The sequence below is a fragment of the Bidens hawaiensis genome, unplaced genomic scaffold (assembly GCF_021521415.1).
Source record: "Bidens hawaiensis isolate Kalapana, Puna unplaced genomic scaffold, B.hawaiensis_p1.1 tig00031433_1, whole genome shotgun sequence".
Classification (NCBI taxonomy): Eukaryota; Viridiplantae; Streptophyta; class Magnoliopsida; order Asterales; family Asteraceae; genus Bidens; species Bidens hawaiensis.
In genome coordinates, this window is record NW_027495288.1 from 147,463 (window position 1) to 175,211 (window position 27,749).

Sequence of the window (27,749 nt, forward strand, 5' to 3'; positions counted from 1 at the left end):
TAACTAATCATCGCCTCCCCCAATGCACCACTTGGAGCGGCATGGCGCGCCCAGACGACGCAGTCTGCAGAAGTCCTCAGAGTGGTCCCTCAGCGGGTATTCCACCTTGGCGCATAGACCTCATTGGAATCCGAAACTGCGAAAACAAAAAACAGTTAGGAAAAAATGACAAGGATGGATAAGAGGCCAAAGTAACCCCACGCACCTGTAGGGTCGATAACAGGCCGATAGCCGCTAAACCCATCACCTGAACCTAAAGGATATCCATCCAAGAGGTCAAGTAGATGGGAATGAGGCAAAGATTGGACTCCCTCATCAACAGAGGTAAGTCTAGAGGTCCCAACTCTAAACATACCTGATGAACCGACCAAAGACGAGGTAGTCGTTGACACCGAAAGTGACGCTGTAGAAGCCACTGAGGTAGAGACCATCGGAGATGAACTCATAACCGTGGTAGCCGCCGCAGATGAGCTCGCAGAAAAAGTCACCGCCGGTCCGGTGAATGATGTAGTAAAGATGGCACTGACGGCCGGCGGAGAAGTTGAACTGCTTAACGCAGCAATGAAACTGGATGCCATCGTCGGCACAGCAGCCATGACAGATGACGTCATAACCGGAACAGTTGCTTCAACAGTATAAGCAACTGAACCGGTACCAGAAACAGGCGCAGCCGCCTGGGTCATCGCCTCGGATAGGTTGACCAAACCTATCGTCGTGGGTCCTGAACCACTTCCTCCCGCACCGCTCTCAAAGGCAAATAAGTCCACTCCTGCATAAAGAAAAACCAAAGATATAAAAAAACAAAGGCGGAAGGAAATGCGGAAAAGGTACACAAAAGTACACTTACTGGTTTTCTTGATTTTGAAAGCCTTGATAGGCGGAGATGGACCCGATGAAACTAACCTCTTCACGCCAGTTATCTTCGCAACGCTTGGCGGCTTAGAAGTGATAGCCGTTGTCTCAACCTCTGAGACAATAACCTCGTCACCACCACCAAGGTTCCCCCCCCCCTACCTCCTCACTTTCAGTCTCGGAATCAGACTGATTCCCCAGGTCAACGAAGGTAGCAACCTTCGTCTTGCTCTTCACGCCGGCCGCCTTCTTCTTCCTCACAATAAAAGGCCCATCTGCGGATCCCTCATCAGAAGATGACAAGATCAGAGGAATTCCAGCAAAAGTTTGAGCATGAAGAGGACGAGGATTAAAAAACTCCTTACCTGGCCGAGTGGCGCTTAAAATCTCGTGGCCTGGCGGGTATACCTCTACGAATCTATCCGCAGTCTGCTCCAAAATGAGCAACTCGTTCTCATCGAGATCACGAGTACCCAACAGTGCGGGACCACCAGTCTCCCGCGGGTGCAAGAGCAACTGTAGGTCGTTCCCCTCTGAAATAAAAACGATAAAAATGTTAGAAGGAAAACCCTAATCCAACACAAAAGACGGGGCGTACCAAAAGGAAGATAGTTCAAACCGTATTCGAGAACGATAGGTATTTGCGGCGTCCCAGACCTGGCATCCTTCCACACGCGGCTCATCCTAAGCATCACCATCCCAGACTCCGCGAAGCGATAAATCGGAGTCTGAATCTGGGAAATCTTGGTGAACCATTCCGTCTCCTGGTAATTGGAGGCGTGAAGGTTAGGAAGTGCCCTCCCATTCTTGAACGTCATCGCGATGGGGACGACGCGAGCGGAGATGTAAAAAAACTCCCGCTTCCAAGAACGAAGACTACGCTCAGTAGCGCAGATCTTCAAACCCTTGATCCGAGTAACAAGGGTATACCAACCCTGGATGCACCTCCAAGTATAGAAGGTCATCAGGCGGTCGACTCGAGGCTCGATACCCAAAATACGGCACACCCATTCGAAGTGGCGAACTTTGGAAATCGCCATTGGGTGCACCTCTTTCAGATGAACACCGTGTTTCTCCAAAACACGGTATACGAACTTCGTTAATGGGAATCTTAGATTCCCATATATGAAGAACGAATCGTAAACCCCTATCTTGCCCTTAGGGGCATCGTACACCGTCTGGTTGGCCTCCGGGAACTCCGGCTCATAGGGCTCCAACATAAATTTCTTGACGATGTAATGGTATACATCGACAGAAAGAGTACACTGACACTCGCCAGCAGTACTCTTATCGTCCTTATCGGACGTCGATGTCGGGTTCTCGAGGTAAACATCGGACTCCTTGACGTTAACCTCTGGATCATGAGTAGAAGAAGACATTTTATAAATGTTAAAGATGAAAGAAAGCGGTTTCAGGAGAATGCTCGCCGGAAAAGATGAGTATTCGCCGGAAATCGCTTAAAAGGAAAAGGAGAGTGAAGTGAAGATGATGGATGAAATACACCCTCTCCCCCTTATATACTCATCGCAATGAATGCGATGAATTTAATGCGGATGAGAAAGAAGGCGCAGGAGCGGCGACACGTGTGGATAAAGCAAGCTGGCAACAGGTGTCAAAAGGGCGCGTGTCATAAAACTCGCGCCTGAAAAAGCGTCCTGATTGACCACATGCTGTCACGTCGTCATAACTTCCTGTACGTCCTGAAACCGTCAGAAGACGCCAACGTCCCTTCAACCGTTTGGACTGTCCTTATCCTTTCACCAACTCTCCGAATTCCAAAAAGATTCAAAAAGATTCAAAAATAAGAGGGAATATACCCCCATACCTTGGAAAGCAAGAAACCATAAGACAAGTGCGGGTACAGTGTTAAGGCGAAACCCTTCACATACTTAGCACTTGCAGGGAATGGAAGCCAAGAAGATACCTTGGAAAACAAGAAACCATAAGACAAGTGCGGGTACAGTGTCAAGGCGAAACCCTTTACATACTTAGCACTTGCAGGGAATTGAACCCAAGATGGATCTTATGGGTCATGATTGCGGAAAGGGAAATAACACCCCCGCATGGCGGGAACGTTGAGAACTAGATTGTTTAAAGCTTCAAGGTGGAATTGGTTATTTAACATAACTGATCACTATGTCTAAAACTACCAATACCCCGTGGAGAATCTACACAAGTGAAACTCAACGCTCCCAACTTGCGGAGAGGTTACGCACCTACCCGCATCATACCCAAAGATCAGGCAAAAAAAGTCGGGAATTTTCTGCAAGTGACATTAGGAAAACTGCGGGAAGAATCCCCACGGAGAACCTTAGAAAACGAAAACCCCTTTAAAACCCCTTGCTTAAAGTCCAAAAGTTCACTTCACTTATTAACAATTCATGAGAAGAACAATGGACTGGGGGGACTTGAAGAGGTAGGTCCCCGCAAAGCCCAGTTGGACCCGCAAGACTCACCTTAAAGAGGTACGTCTGCGCAAAGACCAACTGGATCCGCAGGACCCACCATGCTCAGAGAGATGAAGACCTTACACGCAGTAAGCCAGCTGTCCCCGCAGGAAAGCCTCCCTTGGTAGAGTACCCTGCCTGTCCCCGCAGCTGTGGGTACAAGCCAAGAAGGAAGGCTACCCGCAATAACAGTAAGGCTACACGCATAAGGCACTAACTCTTATACTTCAGTAATGTCACCTGAAGAAGGAATGAGCAGGGTGGGAATATTCCCGCCCAAAAGAGCCAGTCCGTACGCTTCTAGAAGATCTTTTGTACTATACCTACCAAGGTATGGACAAATAGACAAGATCTGACAAAAGCGACCCATGAACCAATCACAGGGTGACAGCTCACCGACAAATAGTACGAGGAGGAGCACGCTCCAGTACAAAATGTCACTATCAGCCGCTGCCTACCCACCAACTCCCATCGTGGCACGAACGTAGCCCATAGTTGTTGGAAAAGGAATATTATATACAGCTGGCCGTACCTGCTTGGAAACCTACCTTCGGCTATAAATACACCAACACCTTGGAACGGTATCATTATCTTATCTTATCTTCTCTCTAGCTATTTCTCTCAATATACACTTATATTCCAAGCAATCTAGTCTGATTCTCACGCCGGAGGGTGGTCACAGGGAGGAACCCCCCCCCCCTTCTCAGTGACGAGCTCACGGTGTCTATTTTGCAGGTTGAGAAGAATAACCATCTTTGCTGGACCTAACCCTCGTGGGAAACATCTACTTAACCCTAAGATTATCCTTAATCTGCCGGGGTCACTTAGTGTTTCTTCAGGCATAGTTGGGATTATTTAAAACCAATATACCTTATAATAAATAGATATATAAAATTAGTGTTAATATTAAAAAAAATAATAAAGTATATAATAACGAATAAGTAATATATTACAACAATATAGCATTTGATACTCAAAAAAAGATAAATAAGTACTTAAATAAATTTAATTAAGATAAATACATAATACAAAATAGAAGAACTTGATAGAGTATGAGGATATAAAGTAAATACATAAAAATTAAATAAATAATTATACAAATAAATAACTAAAATTAGATTGACATAAAACAAAAATAAGGTAAAGAGAAGCCCCTAAGACTGTTCACTATGGAGGGGCTTTAAAGCCCCTCCACGTCATCTCCACGTAGGAAAGGGGCTTCGAAGCCCTTCTCCATAACGCCCACTGTGGTTTTAAGCCCCTTTGCCGCCACAATATACATACATACATATATATGTATGTGTGTGTGAGACAGAGAGAGTGAAAAGCATGAGGGCCCACACCATCCACTCCTTTAGCGCCGGTCTTCAGGAGCCCACCCTTTTATCGCCCATTGGCAGTGTTTCCTTCCATTACTTCCCCAAAACCACCCTCTTGAACGCCCATAGCGTAAAGCCTAAGAGACATTTCTTACCAAAAACTATACCTGCCCCCTTAAAAGTCATTAACCTTAGTCTTACGTCTCCAAAAGTTTTTATCCTCGACCACATACTAAATTCTTCATGTAACAAACTTGGACCACGAAAGTTTGTACAGGTTTCTACACATCATACTGCCTTTCAACTGCTTGCAAGTTTAACATCATCCTGTGCACCCACACACATGTTTAAGCCTATCCAACTTGACAAAAAGAATTAGATGAGTTTTCAGTTGTTCTTGTTATGATATTAGCATGTGATTGAACCTGAACTTCTGTTGGCAACTATGACATTAGCAGCCTTTTGATTTTTTATTGTGCAATTTTTTTCTTGCTCTGTTTTTATTTGAATGCTGAGTTAGGTAGAACAAAGACGCCTCTAATATTTGCATACGGGTTTGAATTTTGATGGATTTGAATATGATGTCATCATTAAACCATTTTGTTTATTTACTTATTATACATGGATTGACTTGACTACATTTTTAAGTGATGAACATGCATTTTTAATTTTTTTACAGGAACATGATGAAGAGTGGGAAGGCGGATATTTTGAGGAAGTTGGTAACTCTGATGATGAATTAGACATCTCAGTTGATGATGATGATGACGACTTCTATAAGAAGCCAAAACGGAAGGGTGTGCGTGGTAATGTAAGGTCTGGTAGAGAGCCTAATGTATCTACAGCTTCTAACAGGAGGAAAAGAGGCAGACCATTTTTTGAAGAGGAGTATTTATCAGCAAATGATTTAGAGGATGATTTTGAAGAGCACTTTAAAAGTACAGGAGGGAGAAGCAGACATATGCACAAAAAAACTAGTGGTCGATCCGTTTTTACAGAAGATTCTGGAAGCTATAATGAAGTTCGAACTTCAACTCGATCTGTGCAGAAAGTATCGTATGCTGAAAGTGAAGAACGTGAAGAACAGGATGATGATATCAAGAGAAAGAGGCAAAAGGTTTGGAAATATCCGTGTGCAAATCAATGAATTTTCTTCTTCATATTCCTGTTGCAGCGATCATATGGTGCAGCATAGTTCTAAATGCTTCATTTGAGATATGTGTCTAGATGCTGGTTGAACTTTGAAAACTGTTTCAAGCATAAGTTTTTCTCTTAAAAAACTTGATATGACCTGGACACCTTTAGAAAACAAACAACACTATAGAATGAACAGTTTTATCCTTTTTGCTTTTTTAATAATCCAAAATTTATAATAGTGTTGAATTTTCTAGTCTGATTTAATATGATCATACAAATACTTACTCATTTAATAATATATATCACCAATGCAGGTAAGTGAAACTTGTGGCTTTCTTGTCAAGCTCGGCTAGTGGATGGAGTTTATTATGAAAATACTTGTATCTTGATGTAATACTGATAATTGGTGGTTATTATTAAAATACTTTTATCTTGATGTAATAATACAAATTCATTTCATGATAATACTTGTACCTTGATGTAATACTATGATCAAACATATGTGGACATTTTGATCTGACCTGTAAATGCTTTTCACGAGACTTAAGCTGTTCATAGTTACGCACTTAGAAAGTTAAATACATGGAGTTTGAATAATTTATCTTTTTAATTACTTTCTAATTTTTTCTTTTTGGTACCTTTTTTTGTGGTTTGACGTACTATTCTTTTCATTTTATATTTCTCTTCATATTGTGTTTGTTGTTTGTGAGGTAAGGAGGAAAACGGGGAGGAAGATCGTGACACTATTGAGAAAGTGCTATGGCATCAACCAAAAGGAATGGCTGAAGAAGCTGAGCGAAACAACAAATCAACAGACCCTTTATTGTTGAGCCACTTGTACGACTCGCTACCAGATTGGAATGAGATTGAATTTTTTATTAAATGGAAGTTCAATCACATTTGCATTGCCAATGGAAATCATTTTCGGATTTGCAAACAGTAAGCTTTTAGTCTGTGTATTCTTTGATTTGTTTTTTTTAATATAATATGGTGTTTGATATTCTTTATATAAACTTTTACTTTTCTATTGACGATCAGTTGAGTGGCTTTAAGAAAGTTCTGAATTACACTAAAAGGGTGATGGAGGAAATCAAGTACAGAAGATCAGTCTCTCGTGAGGAGGTAATGCTGACCGCCATTCTTTTGGTTCACTGTTTTTTGTTCCTTCGTTCTGTTTACTTAATTTTGTTTGATGTATGAGCAATCAAGAAGCCCTTAATTTGTGTTAGACACAAAACCTTAACTTGTTACCCATGCATATGATCATTACTCGTCACCCCCATGCACACATTAATGCACATGTGCTGCAAGTTGTATTTAAGGTGAAGCTTGCTACGGTTCACAAGGATATAACAGAAACACAATTACTTAATATTGAGAGTTAACATTTGCAGTGTAGATTTACAAAACTAAAATGGTCACTTTTGTGAAACATGATTGTATGTGTGTGTGTGTGTGTGTGTGTGTGTGTGTGTGCATGTATACTGACAGCATCCTTCTTTTGTGCTATCTCTGGATATAAAAGAGGCATCAAACCGTATATTGATGTAAAGTTGAAACCTTTCTAGTGTAGATTTACAAAACTGAGAAATGTCACTCGTGAAACATGATTTTATATACACACACACACACATATTGACAGCTGCCTCGCTATCTCTGGAATCTGGATATAAAAGAGGCATCAAACCATTTTTCGTAATGTCATGAGACCTTTTGTTGTACTGTTAATGTAGTGATTATCTAATTTTGAAGTGTGTTTTAATTATCTGGTTTTGTTTTTTACCACTTAGATTGAGGTAATCGATGTGAGCAAGGAGATGGATTTGGATCTTATCAAGCAGAATTGTCAGGTTTCACATTTTACGTGTTCAATTGCGTTATCCTTTTCTACTTTCTTCACCTCAGATTTTCCAACTGACTCAATTAGGTTGAGCGGATAATTGCTGATAGAATCAGCAAAGAAGGAGCTGGAACACCAGAATATTTGGTCAAGTGGCAAGGTCTCTCCTATGCTGAAGCAACATGGTATGCACATTTTTTATTTATTTATCGTGAGTTTTCAAATGTATGACCAAAACTCACAAGGAAGTCTCTTTATCGTTTGCTACATTTCTAGTACCTTCCTAATTCAAATTGGTTTTAGCATTTTAGTAATTATTGCAATTTTCAAGAGACAGGAACACTTTATTTGAACAAATGAGAATTACTCTTATAAGTTATTTACCAGTTTGTTTAAGGTTTAAAATGCAAGGTTAAGTACAAGTATGTGTTTAAGGTATTTGTTTAATAACGAAGTACCAGTTTTGTTTAGACAGCTCATTTGCTACCTCCAGTAACAATGCTTCATATTTATGATTCCATTTTTTAACTTTTATAATTATATTTAAACTCAAATGGACATACGGGAAATTGGGAATGGGAGTGGCATTTTATTTTGTCTTGCACATATGGATAATGTTCCATGTGTTGATTATAGTTATTGCCTAAGTCTGTTAGTATTTGTTCATATATTATATACATGTAAAAAGGAATGATGCGTTTAATGTTTTACATACATGGGGAGGTCTCTGCTTTTATAGCCTTTTGATTTTGCAGTTGAAGTCACACTTTAGTAGATATAATTTTGGGATTAGTGTCAGAATGCTTATATTTGGTGTTGCATCACATCTTCAGGGAGAAATTTGTTGATATTGCTTTTGCCCAGGCAGCTATTGATGAATATAAGGTACCACTTTAAGATGTATGTACTCAATATGCCACATTTGATGATCTATGTAATTTAACATGAAATAAATATTTTTTTACTCATCAGCTGGACAGTAAAGTTTTTACTATTTAGGGGGTGTTTGGGATTCCTTATGAAATCTCCTTATAACTTTTCAATAAGTTAATAAGTTACAAAAGTGTAACTTATTAACTTTTCTCTCTCACAACAAAAACAATCCCAAACTCCTTATTACTTTTCAATAAGTTCTTAGTAGGCTTATAAGCAATCCCAAACACCCCCTTAATAATACAACTAAACTTTTTCATGTAAAAGTTATAATAAGTTGGTGCCCACAACCATTTAGATGTACATATATGTTTAGTAGCTTCTTTTCATTCTATGAACTGCTAGCAAATATCCTTGGCCATCTATCTAGCAAGTTTGAAGAATGTTTTATAGCATTTAAGGTTCTAATTTTTTTGGTTTGAATGCAGGCGCGTGAAGCTGCCCTGACAGCTGTACAGGGAAAAATGGTTGATTTTCAGCGAAGGAATAGTAAAGGTATGCTGTATTGTCTATTGTGAACTGAAATTACAACTTAAATTTTAGGTACATTAGTATTTTATGAGACATTATTCCTGCGCTACATAACAAATGAGCGTCTTGACTTTGCTTTTGTTTTAAACTAATTTTGTAGTGCTTTTCTGACTCATCAAATATACTCTCTATTTTATTTGTTTATTTATTTATTCACTTACAGCGAGTTTAAGAAAGCTGGAGGAACAGTCTGAGTGGTTAAGAGGTGGTAAACTTAGGGATTATCAGCTTGAGGGCTTGAACTTTCTTGTTAACAGGTATTTTTTGTCAAATTAAAGTAACATTGCACCATAGGATGTGTTTTATTTGGAGTTTCATACTTATGCTTATACTTTATTTTACGGTGAAGTTGGAGAAATGATACTAATGTCATACTAGCTGATGAAATGGGCCTTGGGAAGACAGTTCAATCAGTTTCTTTGCTAGGATTTTTGCAGGTTGTTATATGCTCATGCCGTGCTTTCCCTTTTGTCAATACATTAAACTGATCTAGTGCTCAGATTTGGTTAATGTTTTTACTGTTTCCACAGAATGCTCAAAAAATTCGTGGTCCTTTTCTTGTTGTTGTACCTCTATCGACTTTGTCAAATTGGGCTAAAGAATTCAGGAAGTGGCTTCCTGATATGAATGTAATCATATACGTTGGGACTCGCGCAAGCCGAGAGGTATGCTAATAGTTGTAGAGTGTGGATTTTTTTTTCTTTTTCAAATTTTAAGTTTCCTGTATGTGATAATTTGCTAGATTAGATTGCTACATGATGATTATGATTAATGAATATTATGCCTCTATTTTGTTGTTGAAATATGCAAGTAGAGACTGTTTTGCAAGGTACATTTGAATCATATGATGAAGAGATTTTGGCATTCTTAATGTGGTTTGAGAGAAATTCTTAATATTGTTTAGGAAAGAAAAACCATTTTTTTTATCTCAAATGTTGCTGCATAGTTGTGACTTGATATATGTTAAATGTCATCATTTTTTTTTGATAAATGTGAGCTTGAATCTAAGATCTTTATAGAAAATATGCTAAGGCATTAGGCTTAAAAGATGAAAGTAGCTACATAATTGTTTTTAAACATATTCACTGTTTTTTTGAGTGGGGTGGTGTGTGTTGGGGGGGGGGGGGGGTGCTAACTATGATAGAATGCATATGTCAAAAGTTCTAAATGTTTTATTTTGGGTTAAAGTTTTGTCAGCAGGATGAGTTTTTCTCTGAAAAGGCTGGCAAGGGTACGAAGTTTGATGCTTTGTTGACTACATATGAAGTTTTGTTGAAGGATAAGGCTGTGATCTCAAAAATAAATTGCAACTATCTTATGGTTGATGAAGCACATAGATTAAAAAACAGTGAAGCTTCATTGTATACAACACTTAAGGTACTCTCGTGTTATCTGTTCTTATTAGCAACATAACAGTCCTTGTTTGTTATATATTTACATCTTATTTCACAGGAATTCAGCACCAAGAACAAACTTCTTATTACTGGTACTCCCCTGCAGAACAGTGTGGAAGAACTATGGTAACTTTTTTGGCTACGATTGTAATTCAGTGCAATTGTGCTTGATTTGTTAATGCTACAAGGGTTACCAGATCCTTTGATTGTTGACATAATTCTATCTATGATCTTATGTTCTTTAAGAATATAATGGTATAGCTAATAAGTTAAAGCTTTTCACGTTTTCTAGCGCATATATCGGCTTGAAATTTAAGCTATTATGATAATTATGATCATTCAGAATTTGCTTTTTTTTATCAATCTACACCTTCACATGATTTATAAATCTTGTACTTGTTTTCACTCTTTCATCATCTTTCTATGTTACAGAACACTATTTCGTTAAATTGTCAAGAATAAAGATATAATTTAAAGATAAATCATAGTATGCTAATGAGATATTTTATGTGCTTTATGTGCCTCACATTGCTTGTACTTCTTGTTTGAGACTTAATATGCACAATTAAACACTTCTTTTGTTGCAATTTTATTTTTATGTGCTTGTCTCTGATTGAAATGAATTTTAAGATAGATGATAGGTGTTTCATTTCTTGTTGAAATTTCCATGTTTACTTTTTCTAATATAAGGTCTGGGAGCCCAGAAAATATGGCTTGTTATACTACAGGGGCACATCATCTATGAAATTATTGTCATCACGATTCCAGATTTATAGCGGATTCTTTTTTTTTTCTGGCAGGGCTTTACTTCACTTTCTGGACTCGAATAAATTTTACAGTAAGGACGAATTTGTTCAGAATTACAAGAACCTTGGCTCGTTTAACGGAAATGAGGTAACAATTAACTTTAATTAGACTTGCTAATGTTGATATATTGAGGAGTTATGAACTTATGTGTGTGAGATAAACATGATGGCTGAAGTGTGAGTTTTTGTTTCAATAGCTTGCTAATCTTCATATGGAACTGAGACCTCACATTCTGAGAAGAGTTATCAAGGATGTTGAGAAATCATTGCCCCCAAAAATTGAGCGGGTTCTCCGGGTTGAGATGTCTCCACTACAGAAACAGTAACATTCTATTTTATTTCAATTTGTGGTTAATGATGTCAGTTATCAGACTCACAATGATTCTCTTATTTTTTTTTTTGCAGGTATTACAAGTGGATTTTGGAACGCAATTTTCATGACTTGAACAAAGGTGTACGTGGAAATCAGGTAGGTATTCAGTATTCACACTCCTGAAGTAGGTTTTTAGGGTTTATAGTGTCTTAGCAGTTCCATTTATAATTATAATTATTATGTTAATTCATGTTCTCAAATTGATTGTGAATTCAATTTTCCCAAGAGACTCGAGTGGAGCATTTATGCTTTTTTTTTTTAATGTAAAAACGCTGAGAAAAATAGCGGGAAAGAGTTATGGAGGGTTCAGGAAGTGCAATAGTTCTTGCTTTAGAGGGCATAATATCAGTCATCCTTGTTCACATTTTCGCAAGTAGTATTCAAAATTATTTGTGACCATGTAAAAAAGATATTAGTTTGATTATCTGCTCTGTTCCAACTTCTCATCCTCTCTTTGTTTGTTCTTATGATATATCGTTTTGGACTTATATCATCTCATAAGTCAGTTGCACTATAGTTTTTGATATCCTAGGTCTTATTAGACTTTACAGTGTTCACGATAGCATCTTCATTTGATTGGTTTTGGAACTTAAAATTATTGATTTGGAACCCTGCAGGTTTCTCTTTTGAACATTGTGGTAGAGTTGAAGAAATGTTGTAATCATCCTTTCTTGTTTGAGAGCGCGGACCATGGTTATGGTGGAGACTCTAGTATTACAGGCAGCAGTAAACTTGAAAGGATAATTCTAAGCAGTGGAAAGCTTGTTATCCTTGACAAGCTTCTTGACCGATTGCACGAGACAAACCACCGTGTTTTAATATTTTCTCAGGTATTTCAACTGCTTTGCATGCATGAATGTATTTTGTGAGGAGCGTGCATGTTGGGTAGTCAACTTCTTTGGTGTTGGCTTGTGTTAGATGCAACAAGCCATCTTGTAGATTTCCAACTTGTTATATACATCAAACTATTAAACGTACCCACGCGTTGCGGTGGATTTTTTGAATGCGGAGTTTTACATCGGCAGAATACCACAAAAAATGAATACCGATATCCGTCCAGATATTACTGAAACCGGTACCGATAACAGTGACACCGGTACCTATGTTGTTTGGTCAGTGTAGGTTCAGTTCTTCACGGTACCACGTCTACATGCTTAAAGGGCTTATACATCTTGCTAAACCACTTATACCAAGTTCTATTAAATGAGTAGCAACATTCATTCTTTGGGAAACCACATAAAATGGGGAACCGGCGAACCTTTGATCAAACGAACTCTGATTGAACTCATTTCAGAGGCATTAGAACGGGCTCTGTCGAACCTCGATTATATATATATATATATATAGGGGAGGGTTATCCTAAAAATAAGTAGTTTTCTAGGAAGACTAAGAATAAATCATAGCCATGGGATCATATCAATCAATGGTTGAGATTTAAAATTACCAAAAACCGTCATAGTTTCCTAGAATTACTCTTTCACCATTATAACCGACATAGTTTCATAGAATTATTCTTTCATCATAAGTTTTAGTGCCACATGTCAAAATACTATTGGTTCTTACCATTCCTAGGAAACAACTTCTTTTTATTTGAACCCTGTTCTATATAGGGTTTGGATCAAATACAAATGAAATTAACGTGCTAAACGTGAGAATCAAGTAGAGTAATTTTATATACAAGTTGAGTAATTATCATAGAGTAATTACATAACTACTCTATGATGTAATTACATAATTACTCTACTTGTATATATAATTACTCTACTTGATTCTCACGTTTAGCACGTTAATGACATTTGTACGTTAACCTTCCATATTTAGGGTTTATAGATATATATATAGTTAGGTTTTGTTTAGAAGTTTTTGTGTCTTAGTTATCGGGCAATCTGTTATTTTTTTAATTTTTTTTAAAATCAGATGGTGAGGATGTTGGATATCCTTGCAGAATATTTGTCATTCAAAGGGTTCAAGTTTCAGAGGCTTGATGGGAGTTCAAAGGCTGAGGTGCGCCACCAGGCTATGGACCACTTTAATGCACCTGGTAGTGATGATTTTGTTTTCTTCTTTCCACTCGTGCTGGTGGTTTAGGTATCAATCTTGCCACAGCAGATACCGTCATCATATTCGATTCAGACTGGAATCCTCAAAATGATCTGCAGGTATGGTATATAGTATATAATTTCTATCTGTATGTTTAGAATACATATTTGATGAATGGTCTTTTTGATACTGATTTTATGACTGTTAGGCAATGAGCAGAGCTCATAGGATTGGACAACAAGAAGTTGTTAATATTTATAGGTTCGTGACTAGCAAAAGTGTTGAGGAAGAGATCTTGGAACGTGCTAAAAAGAAGATGGTATTTAAATTATTGGTTACTTTTGTAATCATTTAATTATTCATTGTATTGTGAATTTATGTGTGCTTTCTTGGTGACATTTGGTCATTGTTTGTATAGGTACTTGACCATTTGGTCATTCAGAAACTAAATGCAGAGGGAAGATTGGAGAAGAAAGAAGCAAAAAAAAGCGAGTACCTTTGACAAGGTATTGATCAGCAATATTTTTTTTCGTTTCTCTCAGTTTTGTTGTCTGTATTACTAATTTTTGTCCCAAAATATTGTTCATTTTGATTAAATTTTTTTAACAAATTGCTAGTTTCTTTCTCTTATTTCAACTCTCCTTTTGTCATTGGTGATATAGTAAAAAATGTGAGTTTTAATGCATATATCTTAAGTTAGAACTTTTTTTTTTGTTTGTGGACAATAAAATTGGGAGGTGGCTTTTGATAATATCACATGTATGGTCATTCTTTGGTGGGTTATGGTTTTCTTTTCGTGTAAAAAGCTTGTATTAAAGTTGCTAATATTTATTTAACAGAATGAGCTATCGGCTATTTTGAGGTTTGGGGCTGAAGAGCTGTTTAAAGAAGAGAAAAATGATGAAGAAAGTAAAAAGAGGCTTTTGAGCATGGATATTGATGAAATTCTTGAAAGAGCAGAGAAGGTTGAACAAAGGGGAGCCGAGGACGAAAAGGGACATGAATTACTGAGTGCATTTAAGGCAAGCATATATTTAGATATAACGAGTGCATAAACTGAGTTCATGATTTATGTTCTACAAAACTGTAGATTTACCTTTGCATTTGTTATCTTCTACCATGTTCACAGGTTGCTAATTTTGCATCTACTGAAGATGATGGAAGTTTTTGGAGTCGATGGATAAAACCTGATGCTGTTTCACAGGCTGAGGTATGTATATACAGTATATTTACTTAAAAAAAGTTGATTTGGGTTATGTTACATTTCAAACTGGTAAATTAAAAAAGTTTGCCTAGAAACTAGAAAGAAATAGGTCTCCAAAAGTGCAATTGGATGCTTAAATCTAGTATTTAGAAAAAAAAACAGATTATGTTGAAAAAACACAATTTTTGTTAATTATTACAGACGAAGAAAAAAAAAAGATTTCTGTTTTCATTCTTGACCCACCAAGTCCATTTTCTCACCATTAGCAAGAATGATGAAACTGTTGTACTTCTTTCAGCTAATTATACAAGGCTACTATTTTAACAGGATTTTCGTTTTGTAATATAGGAAGCTTTAGCCCCACGAGCTGCAAGAAACAGCAAGAGTTATGCTGAGGTCATCCCACCTGAAAGGGTTAATAAAAGGAAAAAGAAGGGTGCTGAAACTAATGAGAGGGCCATAAAGAGAAGAAATGCTGATCATTCTAGTTATTTGCCACCACCACTTGATGGAGCTTCTGCTCAAGTTAGAGAGTGGTCATATGGGAGCTTGCCAAAGCGAGACGCTACTCGTTTTTTCCGTGCAGTAAGAATTTCTCTTACACGCTTTTTATTTTCTTTGGATGGTTGACTTTTTTTTTACTGAATTTTCAATTGCAACTTATTTACACTTCCTAAATTTGAGACCTGCATATATTTGATTAACATGAGCAACATCCTTTCATATACGTGACCAGTCCTGTAAATGAACTGAGCGAATACATACGAGGCTTGTTCATGTTCGTTTATATAACTCTAATCAAACAAACGAACAAACATGAAAACTTAATACAAACTGATCTTTTTGTTCATGTTTGTTAAGAAAATGAATGTGCTTGTTCGTTTATATTCTAAACAAGTGTAAATGAGCAAACATAAACTAATGTAATTGAAAGAATATAAAAATATAAAAGAACAAACATAAAGATTGTGGCGATGGATTGATGGGTCGATGCGTGCTGGACCAATTAGTGTTACTAGTAACAACAGATAAAATTAGTTATGTAAGACGTAAATGAACAAAAATAAACGGTTCTAAGTAAACGAAACGCAAATGAACGTTCACCAACGTAATCAATCAAATGAGATGTGTGTTCATATTCATTTGTTTAATACATGAACAAACTTTTTTGTTCATCCATGATCCATGTTCGTTTAAATTGTGTTTAATGAATGTACCCCCCACCAAGCAGATCACTGGTATTCGGTTCGTTTAAATTGTGTTGGGTCGGTCTTGGCATGTTGGGTTTTAGCACTTTGAACAAACAAACAGGTGATTTTGCTTTACAGGATTATCGTAACTGTTTGTTTGCTGTTGAAATTAGGTCAAGAAGTATGGTACCGATAGCCAAATCAGCTTAATCACATTAGAAGTGGGTGGGTCCGTTGAAGCTGCTCCTGTAGAATCTCAAATAGTGCTTTTTGATTTACTAATAGAGGGATGCAGAGAAGCAGTCAATGTAGGAAGTCTGGACCCAAAGGTTGCCAATATGTAACATTTTTCCGACTCTTTGTTGGTTCAAACCTAAAAAGTTTCGATTTCTTTCATTTCACATCCTCTGTTTTATGTAATATCCGCCTCGTTCTCGCATGTAGGGACCACTGTTAGACTTTTTTGGTGTTCTAGTGAAAGCAGATGAGTTATTAAGCCGTGTGGATGAGCTTCAACTTCTGTCCAAACGGATTAACCGCTACAATGACCCAATCACACAGTTTCAGGCTTTGATGTACCTCAAACCTGCTACTTGGTCTAAAGGTTGTGGGTGGAACCAAAGTAAGTTTGTTATATGTTGTCTTCATGTAGTATTAGTGTTTTTATAATTTAAATGACCTGTTTACTTATTAGCTGTTGATGTTTCAGAGGATGATGCTAGATTGCTTTTGGGGATTCATTATCATGGGTTTGGTAACTGGGAAAAGATAAGATTAGATGAAAAGCTTGGTCTTTTAAAGAAGATTGCTCCCATGGAACTACAGCATCATGAAACATTTTTACCGCGGGCTCCCCAGTTAAAAGAACGGGCTTCTCAACTTATTGAAATGGTATGTATTTGTGATTCCTTTACAAACATGAATGCCGTCTTTGATATTATAAAAAATTTGGGGGTATGAAGTTTTCAAGACAATCTTGCATTTCATTAAATATATTTTCTCAAGACAAGTAAATTAGTAATCTTGGTTTTAGAAAGCGTATCGCGTGATGCGCAAAGTGCAAAGCATGTGCATCACGTATGTGAGAGATTCATTGTTAAAAGAATTACTAAAATATTATTTATAAATTATATTTTAACATGTTATGTTTTAAAATCTAGATTTTAAGGTATCCTCATCATCTGAAAAACTCAACACCCATTGTAATGGATGGTCCGATTTGGTCAAATACCGGTCAACTGCATTGTGTGATACAACTTCAACACTGCATCATGTGATGCACTATTAGACAATATACTTTAGTACTAGAATAATATACTTTAGTATTAGAGGGCTACGATGTGTAAATATATTTTCTATTTATATCCTATGTAATCATCTAATTATGATTGACAATTCATAATACAATTACAAAGTTTGTCTTGCAAACATTTTAGAACTAAGATAGTAATGCAAAAAGCTTTAGTCATGTGATGCTTTAGTTGACTTTTACAGATTTTACATGCCTTAATTCTTAAATCAGACCTAACGTATGTTTCAGCTTTTAGCTTTTCGTAACCGTTGTTTCGGTTTTAGATTTTCGTAAGAGATCGGTTCTGATACAAACGGTTTGGTAAATCCAATAAGGTTTTTAGCCAAATCTAAAAAAGCAACAAGCATGTTAATTTATAAAGGTGGGGCAAGTAGTAAATTCTGTATAAAAAAAACTAAACCGACATATATTTTGAAATTCAAAAGTTTACATACGAAGGTTGGTATGATTTGAATATTTTAGTTATTGATACACATAACCGAACCATAAAACTTGATTAAAAAAAGATATAACTGAACCACCTGTTTTTCAAGTGATTGTGTTATTTTGCTTTCCGCATGGACAAAGTTTTGGTAATATGCGTTTGGCTTTCTATTAACTGATATGGGTTTCTGTGCCATGAAGGAGCTTGTTGCTATTGGAGGGAAAACTACAGGGGCGAAAGGGTTTCAAAAAGCAGAAAGATAATCTTCCAAATATGCCAGTTTCTCGTATAAAAGGAAGACAAACAGGATCACTAGAGCCGGCAAATAAGTTAAGATTGACACGTGCACGCTGCTTTGGCTAAAGAGGAAGGTGAGATGTCAGACAATGAACAAGTTTATCAACAGTTCAAGGAAGTTAAATGGATGGAATGGTGCGAAGATGTTTTAATTGATGAAAAAAAGATGCTTGAACGTCTTCATAGATTGCAAACCACTAGCGCTGATCTTCCTAAAGAAAAGGTTCACATTATTATTATTATTATTATTATTTGGTTTAAACATATTCTTATTATAACAGGCTTCCAGCTAGGCCTTTAATTGTAAATGAGTCGAGCCAAGCCCGAGCTTGTTGAGGTTCAAGCTCGGATCATTTATTATTAATTCAATATTATACTTATTTAGATATATATTAGTAATTTTAATTTTTAAATGTATAATAACATATACTATTTAGTTTTTTTTAGCACAGTTTTATATATAATAATTATTATTTAAATATATTAATACAGTAGATAAGATTTATTTAAATAAAAAGCTTGTTTAGGCTCGCGAGCCAACACGAGCTTGGCACGTTAAGCTGGGGCTTGAGCTTGTTTATTAAATGAGCCTCAATAAAAGCTCGAGCGCGTTTAAACCCGGCTTGATTCGAGGTTTTAGCGAGCCGATCTCGAGTTGCTCACTAGCGGCTCGGCTCGTTTACACCCCTGCCTGTAAACGAACCGAATGTTCGTAAACCGTCCAGTACAAAATCCGTTTATTTAGATTAACAAATGAACATGAACAATTGTTTTTTTCATTTATTTAAACAAATGAACATGCACACATGTCTTGTCTGATCATTTATGTTCGTGAACATTAGTTTAGTTACAGTTGCTTATGTTCGTTAGTTTAGGTTTTAAAGTTCATTTGGCGCGTTACATTTAGACTTGTTTTATTATTTTTAGGCCCACCATATGTTCACGTTTATTTTTATTTGATGTTCCTCGGTTATGTTCTTTCATCACTTTTCAATTAATTCGTTTGAATGCGTTTGTGAACCGTTTGTTTATGTTATTAACAAACAATCATAAACAAACACAAGCAAAATCGTTTTCTTAATGAATGAACGCGAACAAGAAACCGTGTCCGTTGAATTGTTCTTGTTCGATCGTTTGTGCGATTAAACTTAAGCGAAAGAACACGAGCACATGCATGCGTGTTCGTGTTTGTTTGGTTCGTTTACAAGCCTACTTATAGCCAGTTTTCTGATTGCTTTTAGGTGCTTTCAAGAATCAGAAACTATCTGCAGCTTCTTGGGCGAAGAATTGATGAAATTGTTATCGATCATGAGGCCGATCCATCTAAACAAGAAAGTAATATATATTTCTTTATATCTATAGCATTGAGATTCTCATGTCTAAACTTGTATATGGTCTCAAATGTTTGAAAGGAATGACAACAAGATTACCGAACTACGTCTCAACCTTTTCAAATCTATCGGGGCCGAAACTTCATCAAATATATTCAAAACTCAAACAAGAAAAAGAGGCTGCGGGATCATCATCATCCCACATAAACGGGAAGAGTCAATCATCGTCTTTACTTAACCAAGGATTGGTAGATACCGAAAAGTTTGAAGCATGGAAAAGGAGGCGGCGAGCCGATGCTTCAAATAATAGCACACTGCTTGATCCAAGTTTTGGTATTCTTGGTCCACCTCCGTCTCATAACCACCCCCAAAGGACCCGACACACGGGTTTTGGTTCAAAACAGGTACTTCCGCCTTGATTCGAATGGGGAAAGTGGTTTTGTCCTTGCAAATGTTAATGAACTGAAGGCGCAAAGCATCTTCAGAGTGCGCAGATGTGTGAATCAACAGTCGTTTTATATCTGCATGAGATGAAACAAAACAAAGGACAAAGTGCATGGAGTCATAATGCAACCTTAATCTTTCTTCTCTTGATTATTATTTATTTTTTTGCTTTTTACCTTTTGATTATATAAATTTAGATAACTTGGTTTATTTTGTATATATTGGGTATTTCAAAGAAATTTATAGTCCATATTGAGACATTGGTGTCTTGGAATTATAACTTGGTTTTGAATTTGGTGATACTCTTAACAGTTGGTATCACTGTGGTAAACCCTATGAGCATAGAGGAATAGTTTTTGTTTTTGTTTTAATTGATTCTTTGGGTGAAGAATATTGCAAGGATGAGTATGGACATTGACAAGATAGAAGGAACTGAATACCAGTGTGTAAAAGTGAGTCTGTGGACCCAAATAAATGGTAGCTTAAAATAAAAGACGTTTGCTTTTAATTTTTTCTGTTTGAAATTTATTGTTTTAAGCTCTCTTGTTATTTATTCGGATCTTAATACACTTGTTTGATATATTTCATTAAATTGTGAGGGTAAATAGACAAATGTTTAGTTGATCAGCATCATCAGAATGCTGCACATATTGTACGAGTTGAAATGAAAAAGCAAAACAAAAGGACAAACTGTATCGAAACATCATGCGGCGACCTTGACACTTTATTCCTTTGTAAGGTGTCTTCTAATTTTAATACTTATCCTAGTGTTTTACGATGCTCTTAACAGGTAGAATCATCTGGGTAAGAATATGAGAATAAAGGAAAGAGTTTTTGTTTTTTTATTCTTTCTTTGATTTCTAATGATGAGTAAACCTAGTTAGTTGGGACTGTTCTAGTTTCAAGCTAGGATGATTTAAATACTTAGAAGGATCCTAGTGTTTTAAGCTAGGAACACAAGACACAATAATATGCAACACCATCATCTTCAATTACACACCATTATTCAAAGTCATTTTGAATTTATTATTGAATCACCGACCAACACCATGTTTTGATTTCTTCTTCACATATTTGATGAGCCAGGTAGAGTTATAAAGTTCTTTGCCTTCAAGCTGTCGACAGTTTCCTTGATGCTTTGCTCAAGGGGAATGTAGTCTATCCCTAAGCTCTTCACCTTTTCCCTTGACACTTGGTATATAGGAACAAAAGGCTTGTCATCTGCACACCTGCAGGTTTTAATAATTACTGTATTTTTAAGGTACAAAAAGAAAAAAACGGCAAGGGGAAAAGCTTGCTTACTTGTGTGGAGGGTTCAAGGAAGGATAACGGTTGCGTAATATCTCAACTATCTCTGAATAATGAGCAACTCTTTCCACCAAACAATATCTTCCATTTGCTGAAGGAATTTCAAAAGCTTGAATGTGTGCATTTGCAACATCCTTAACATTAACCCATCCAAAACTAGCATTCGGGTATGTTTCTGAGCCATTCAATAGGTTTGCAATTGCAGCAGCACTCGTGTTAAGTGTTGGCTGCAAAAGAGGACCGATCACCATTGCCGGGTTTATGGTGACGATGTCTAGCCCTTTTTCTCTTGAAAATTTCCATGCAGCCTCCTCAGCCAATGTCTTTGACAGCACATACCACATCTTTGTTTGGTTGCAAAGATCTGGATCTGAAAACCATGTCTCGTCAACAACAACATCAGGAGTCCTAGGCCTGCCGTTGTAGGCAACTGCAGCAACAGAGGAGGTCACAACCACTCTTTTAACCGATGGGGCTCTTGAGCACGAATGGAGCACGTTCAATGTTCCTTTAACCGCAGGATCAATGAGTTCCGCCTGTGGATCGGTGACATTGTGGTAAAAGGGAGACGCGGTATGGAAGACACCATCACAGCCTTCAATTGCAGCATCAAAGGAGCCTTCCTCAAGCAGGTTAGCTTTGAACAAGTGAAGCCTTTCTTTAGCTCCATCAAGTTTAAGCAAGTGGTCTGTTTTTTTAGGGTCCTCTGAGACATCCAACAAAATTCATTAATAATTCTCTATGGTATCTATCTAATTAAAAAAAGGAAATTTTCAACTTTAACAGGATGTCATTTCTCAGCTAGCAACTAGCAAATTATAAGAATCTAGATGTCCATAATTAGGACATGGCTGACTAGTAGCGAATAACAACAGACGATAGCTAGCTATTATTAAAAACATCTATTTTGATGTAAATAAAACATATCAAATTGGAGGAACTATAAGTACATGGAATGGAAATGATAAAAATGGCAAATCAAATTGTAATAATATATATATATATATATATATATATATATATATATATATATATATATAAAAGCAAGGTTACTTACTTGGGTCACGAACAGACGCCTTGACGGCGTAACCTTGTTCAAGTAACAACTTAACGAGCCATGAGACTATGTACCCAGAAGCACCGGTCACGCACACACTTTTTCCAACACCACTCATACTCATTGTCTGTCTTAGGGTTTGCTTGTTTCTTTGTTTGTTTTAAGTAAGTGTTCCAAGTGCGGTTTGGTCTCTCATTTTGTAGGCCACCATGATCATCATGATATTCGTAACTGATGGTCCCCACGGATTATATTGTTATCATTCCACACCCACTCTATTTATTTTACTAATTATTTTAATTCAATCATATAAATATAACCTTAAAAATTCTCACTATACAGTTTTAGCCTTTAGGTATCATTTTGCAAAATATTCCGGAAATAAATATTTAAAACTAGTATTGATGATTATTTTAGATATACCCTATTGAGACACCCTTTTTATTATTTATGCACAGACATAAATTTTATTTAAAACCAGGTGAGTCAAATTTTTGTCGAAGTTTCGATTTTGAATAAAATTTATGTCGGCGCGTAGATAAATAAAAACACGTCTCAACAATGTATTTCGATTTTAGTAAAACTTTATATATTAAAAGTTATAAAAGAAAAGTAATTATGAGTAAAATTTAATATAATAAAATAATATTAAGAAAAGTACCAAAAATTTCATAAAAAACTTGTAAGTCCCATGGAGGATCTTTCAATATGATATCTACTAATCTTGATGTTGGTGCGAAAATCCAACACAAGATGATTCAAGAACGATTACCAACAACACGAAGAACACAAGGAATGCTTCAAAACACACGTTCTTATTAACGTCTAGTGCTTAAGCACTTGCTTCCAATACTCGTCTACCAAGACTAGACAGCCAAAACTCGAAAATCAACAACCTAAACCCTATACAATTGAGATCTATATATAGAGTAACCCTATACAATTGAGATCTATATATAGAGTAACCAATCAACCTAGCCAAACAATAGCCCAAAGCCCACCGAGATCCATAAGGATCTCGGTTTACATACAAAGCCCAAAACTAATCCCAACTAAGTACAAACCATTAAATGTAGGCCTAACAATCTCCCCCTTGGTTTGTAGCTTCGTTCATTAATCGTGTTCCATGTAGTCAATGTCAGCATCCTTTAAACCACCTGCCCAAAATTTAGTTATGATAATAGAAGCTGCCATACTTGTGAATTCCTTTGCACTGCTTCAAAAATTGGGTCAGCTATTATTTGAAAAGTGCTAAGGGTCTTGATATCTTTTTCCCCAAACTTAAGCAAGTCTCTTGGATCAACAAATCTGAACTGCCCCTTGTCCTTCTATAAGCGTATAACAACGGTGGTAGTCTCACTATCATACATCCAGAACCTCATGTTATCCGGAGTACCATCTGGAATAGCTTTAGGCACAGGAATATGAATAGCCTTATTAGTGGCAGGCCACATAACGTTGACCATGGTCTTTCCTGTCCTTGGATCCTTGACTCAAAAAGGATTCTGCAGTTGTCTTGTTCGAAAGCCTTTATCAACTTGGTTCCTCAGGAAGTTCCTGAAATCAATACCTCGTTTATCATTAGTTGGTTGTGGAATGGAGCATTTATCATGTCACTGAGATCCACCTTTGAATCTTTATCAATGTTACTCACTCCAAGTTCTTGAATACGGATGTCTTTGACAACCGAGTCCTGTTCGAGTTCAAAAACTCAACGTTGTAGAGCTTGTACATCAACAGGAGCATCTTCAAGAACAACCCCCATTTCTTTATTTTTCAAATAAGTTTCTTGCATGGCGAAAATCTGAGCAAGCTTCTCGGAGGCACTAGAACTTGACTGACCCTGATTGGTTGGGTCAGATGATCCAGAGGGAGCATCAGTATATGGAATATAGGCCTTATAAGTATGTGGAATGTCTGCCTCAAAATCAAACTCACAAGCAATGTCATCAAAAATTTGATCTTAAGTTTGAGGCTTAGCTGTGGATGGACTAGGATCAACATGAGTCTCAGGAGCAGTCGACTCAAGCTGATGTGGTTACTGCTGTAGGCTTGTTGTTGTTGAAGGTGTTGTTGTTTCATCTTCATTGACCAGCACGCCAGGTCTCGGATCTTTCTTCCTTCGTTTACGTGGAATGAGATCGGCGGCTGGTTCTTGAGGGATATCTTCATCACCTTCATTCACAGTGGCTGCTTGAGGAGGCTTCAAGGCAGTCGACTGTAGTAAACTTTAAAAATCTCAAAATCTTTAGTTGCTCAGTAGTCGTAGCACTATCCTTTTCACGGTGTTCTGTCTCTTCATCTTCATCATAAGAAATCTCAAGTGTAGCAGCATGCCTTTGAGCTGGCGCCACATGCTCTTCAGCAATTTGAGCTATAACTGGTACAGTCTTTGTTTCAGCAAATCGACCAAATTTAACCAGTTTGTGAAGACCCTGGTTGACAAATTTAGCCCCCTTTTCTTGACTTTTCATTAATCCAAAGGTGTTGGGTCCCATTGACTTCATATGAAACCTTTTACAGGAACCTTTCACAAATTCCCAACTAATTGTAAAATTATCAACTAGTTAGAATGTTTAATTATTAGACCATGGTATTTGATTCGACAAATACATCATTATTGTATACTCTTTCATATATATGGCGCAACCCAAGTATTTTTTTTATTGAAATACCTAAAAATCACCCAAATACTAAGAAATTCCCCCTTGACAATACTAAAAAAGGAGCAATAGCTTCCCTCTTGATAAAACAAGAGGGCGTTATTGCTCCTTTTTTATTTAGTACTATTTGCCTTACATAGTTTACTTCAATCAAGAGGGAAGCTATTGCTCCTTTTTTAGTTCAAAAACTCCTATACAATCAGACCAAAACGGGCGTTGTGTACAAGGCCCGGGAACGGATTCACCGCCGTATGGATGACCGGTGATTACTATCGATTTCGGCTTCATGCAGGCGAGTTGCAGCCTGCAATTGTATCGAGTAGTTGGATCATAGTCTCTTACCATAAAGAATTCGCTGAAGTGGCTACTGTTGATTAAATTCCAAGCAACGGATACTTTGGACAAGGATAAGAAGATATAACGTTCGTTCTCTTAATTGAATTTCAATGAAATTCGTCCCAATCTTTTTAGTAAAAGATTGGGCCGTGTCTCAACAAATCTAACGAGGTCATTGTAGTGCGAATCAAATATCATCTGTAGAAACCGTGGATACATAAGAAACAACTCTTTCTCCTTTCCCTTCAGATTGCTCATCATCTTATCGAGAACGAACTTGGAACAGTTAAAATTCCAATCCATGATCAGAGCAACCACAGCTGACATCTGCATGTGGCTAATCTCATCGGAACCTCCCTTTTGTCCCGACACACACGTAAAGAATGTGTGTATCAGAAATCTCCAGCACGGGTGGAATAGCTACTTGATTGCTGGAGGATAGGATTCCTCATATCCCATTCTTGTAAGAACCTCGGAGGTAGCAGCAGTCGGGTATTCCGTTGGGTAATCAGGTTGATCCCCAACTAAAAGAACCTCCCGTATGATAGCCTCTGTGATGACGACCGGCTTCTTTTGCACTTTGGAGTCTATAGACACAACTCCACCAGGTCCTCGCTGGTTGATCGAAGCATTGTTCCAGAAGTCCGTGATCATCTTCTTGCAAATGATAGGATTTTCTCGTAAAGCGTGAGAAATCCTGCAAGTATTTAGGCCAAAGATCATGGACTTGAACTCCTTGTGTGCTAGAGGAGGATCAAACAAGTATCCAACAATATTGTGAGTATCGACAAACTTTAAAGGAGCCTGATCAGCCATTACTGCAACAAACGAGTCAAGTTAGCAAATATTCACATGACTTGACCAACAATCATAAGCTTGAGGGTACAATTGCTAATTTAATAACCATTTAGAACTAATTTAAATAAAATCATATTAGAGGGACCGTAAATGAAAAATAATAACAATATTATAATGGATTTCGGTCCATGAATGAGTTTATAGTCCACATAGGTGAGCAAATGGTCAAAGGAGAGAGTTCTCGGTCAAATAATTAAGTTTTCGGTCAGAGGATTATGATCTCTGTCAAGTCCCATCGAGAACAGGAGTTCTCGGTCAGGGACAAGAGATCTCAGTCAACAAAAGTCAACTGAGAACTCTTGGTTTGACCAAGGGTTTTCGGTCAAGCCGGAAAGGAAAGACCCTTGAGTTCTGCTTCGTGGTTCGTGTCATCTTCTCCAGAAGGGCTGAAATCACCATGGATCAAGAGAAAAACACCTGCAACTAATCCTAAAAACTCCAACAATGGTCTTAAACAGGTCAAATGTCCATAATACAAGATTATTATATAATTCATCAAACAAAGACCAAGCAATGCATCCATATCACATTTTAATCAAACTCTTAAGTATCGAACATATCATTCGTCGATCCTTTACCTGTTATTAAACAAAGAGCAATCAAAAGCCAAGAACACCTCTATTAAGTTAGCGGAAAAATTAGGGTTTTCAGCCAAGAATAATTGAGAGTGAAGATTTTTGAGAATAATACCCAAATGGGAGGTTAAACAACTTTTATATCCCAAGGGCAAGCGGGCCGAGAACCCAATTGGACCCCAATCCAATAAGACAGGCCCAAACCAGATATTTGACTCAAATCAAATTTGTAAAATAACCAGTTGCCAAAACAAGGCCCAAGGAAGTTTACACATATCAAAGAGAACCCAATTTGAACGCATGTTTAGTGGAGAGTAGTTTCGAGATGAAAACATAAAGGACAAAAAAAGATTAAAAATAATAAAGAAGTAAATTAAGTACAAAAATAACAAATATACCATGAGACACTAGTCTTCTTGTAACTTAGCATGATTTAGGGATCAAATTTCAGTTTTTGATAAAATTCGTCGTCTTTTATGAAAAGTTCCGAACATGGAATCTTATTGTTTAAGGTGATGTCACAAGGATTCATGTTCAGCGTTATTATGACATAAAGAAACAGGTTTATTGCAGGTATAACAAACTTAGCATGATTTTCATTATATCAGTGATATGACTTAGGTTCAGTTCGGCATAAAGCTTTAATGGACATCACTTATGGACCTGTGATGCCTCCTATCTCTTCTCAAAGCGTATGTGGCTTTCCCCAGATCATCCCAATTTGACTCCAACCCCCTAGTGCTTGATCAAAAATATTGGAAGCGATAACACTTTGAACTTAACGCTTATTGAGAAACAACAGCACATAATATATACGTACTGAGCACTTTGAAAGTGCAAAAGATTTTTTTTTAATAAAAACAACAAGCTTCTGTAAGTCCCAAATCTTGTTCACTACAATAGAACAACACAATATTTTTGGTTATCAAGACACTAACGGGCTCGTGTATGACAGGGTAATTGCTTTTCTGCCTATCATTTAGAGAGATGTATATGGAGACATGCACATTTCTTCAAAATGACCCTCCACAGCAAGTTCAACATATTTAGTTTATATCACTTCTACTTTTACGCATCA

General features: G+C 37.0%; 1 protein-coding gene and 1 pseudogene across 3 annotated transcripts in view; one reads left to right on the forward strand and one right to left on the reverse strand.

The window, feature by feature from the left end:
- Positions 1-516: 516 nt before the first annotated feature.
- LOC143582071 (protein CHROMATIN REMODELING 5-like) lies at positions 517-20,117 on the forward strand (annotated as a pseudogene). Its single transcript, XR_013143920.1, has 29 exons — positions 517-633; positions 5,298-5,735; positions 6,471-6,694; positions 6,794-6,877; positions 7,546-7,605; positions 7,683-7,780; positions 8,429-8,480; positions 8,957-9,023; positions 9,223-9,316; positions 9,409-9,496; positions 9,590-9,724; positions 10,248-10,436; positions 10,512-10,579; positions 11,254-11,347; positions 11,457-11,581; positions 11,665-11,728; positions 12,250-12,462; positions 13,550-13,791; positions 13,881-13,991; positions 14,091-14,178; positions 14,512-14,694; positions 14,802-14,882; positions 15,225-15,461; positions 16,240-16,395; positions 16,511-16,688; positions 16,776-16,993; positions 18,034-18,322; positions 19,341-19,434; positions 19,512-20,117. The product of XR_013143920.1 is annotated as a protein CHROMATIN REMODELING 5-like (transcript).
- Positions 20,118-20,920: 803 nt separating this feature from the next.
- Positions 20,921-27,749, reverse strand: part of LOC143582072 (phenylacetaldehyde reductase-like) — a 69,592-nt gene continuing 62,763 nt past the window's right edge. The window contains exons 2-4 of one of the 2 annotated variants that reach the window (XM_077064717.1): positions 22,240-22,362; positions 21,177-21,888; positions 20,921-21,103 (exon numbers count right to left, since the gene is read on the reverse strand). In XM_077064717.1, the coding sequence (XP_076920832.1) occupies positions 20,941-21,103; positions 21,177-21,888; positions 22,240-22,362 (998 nt within the window). In that variant the 3' untranslated portion in view covers positions 20,921-20,940. Of the gene's footprint in view, positions 21,104-21,176; positions 21,889-22,239; positions 22,364-27,749 lie in introns of those variants that run through there. The other variant, XM_077064718.1, reaches the window with a different exon arrangement.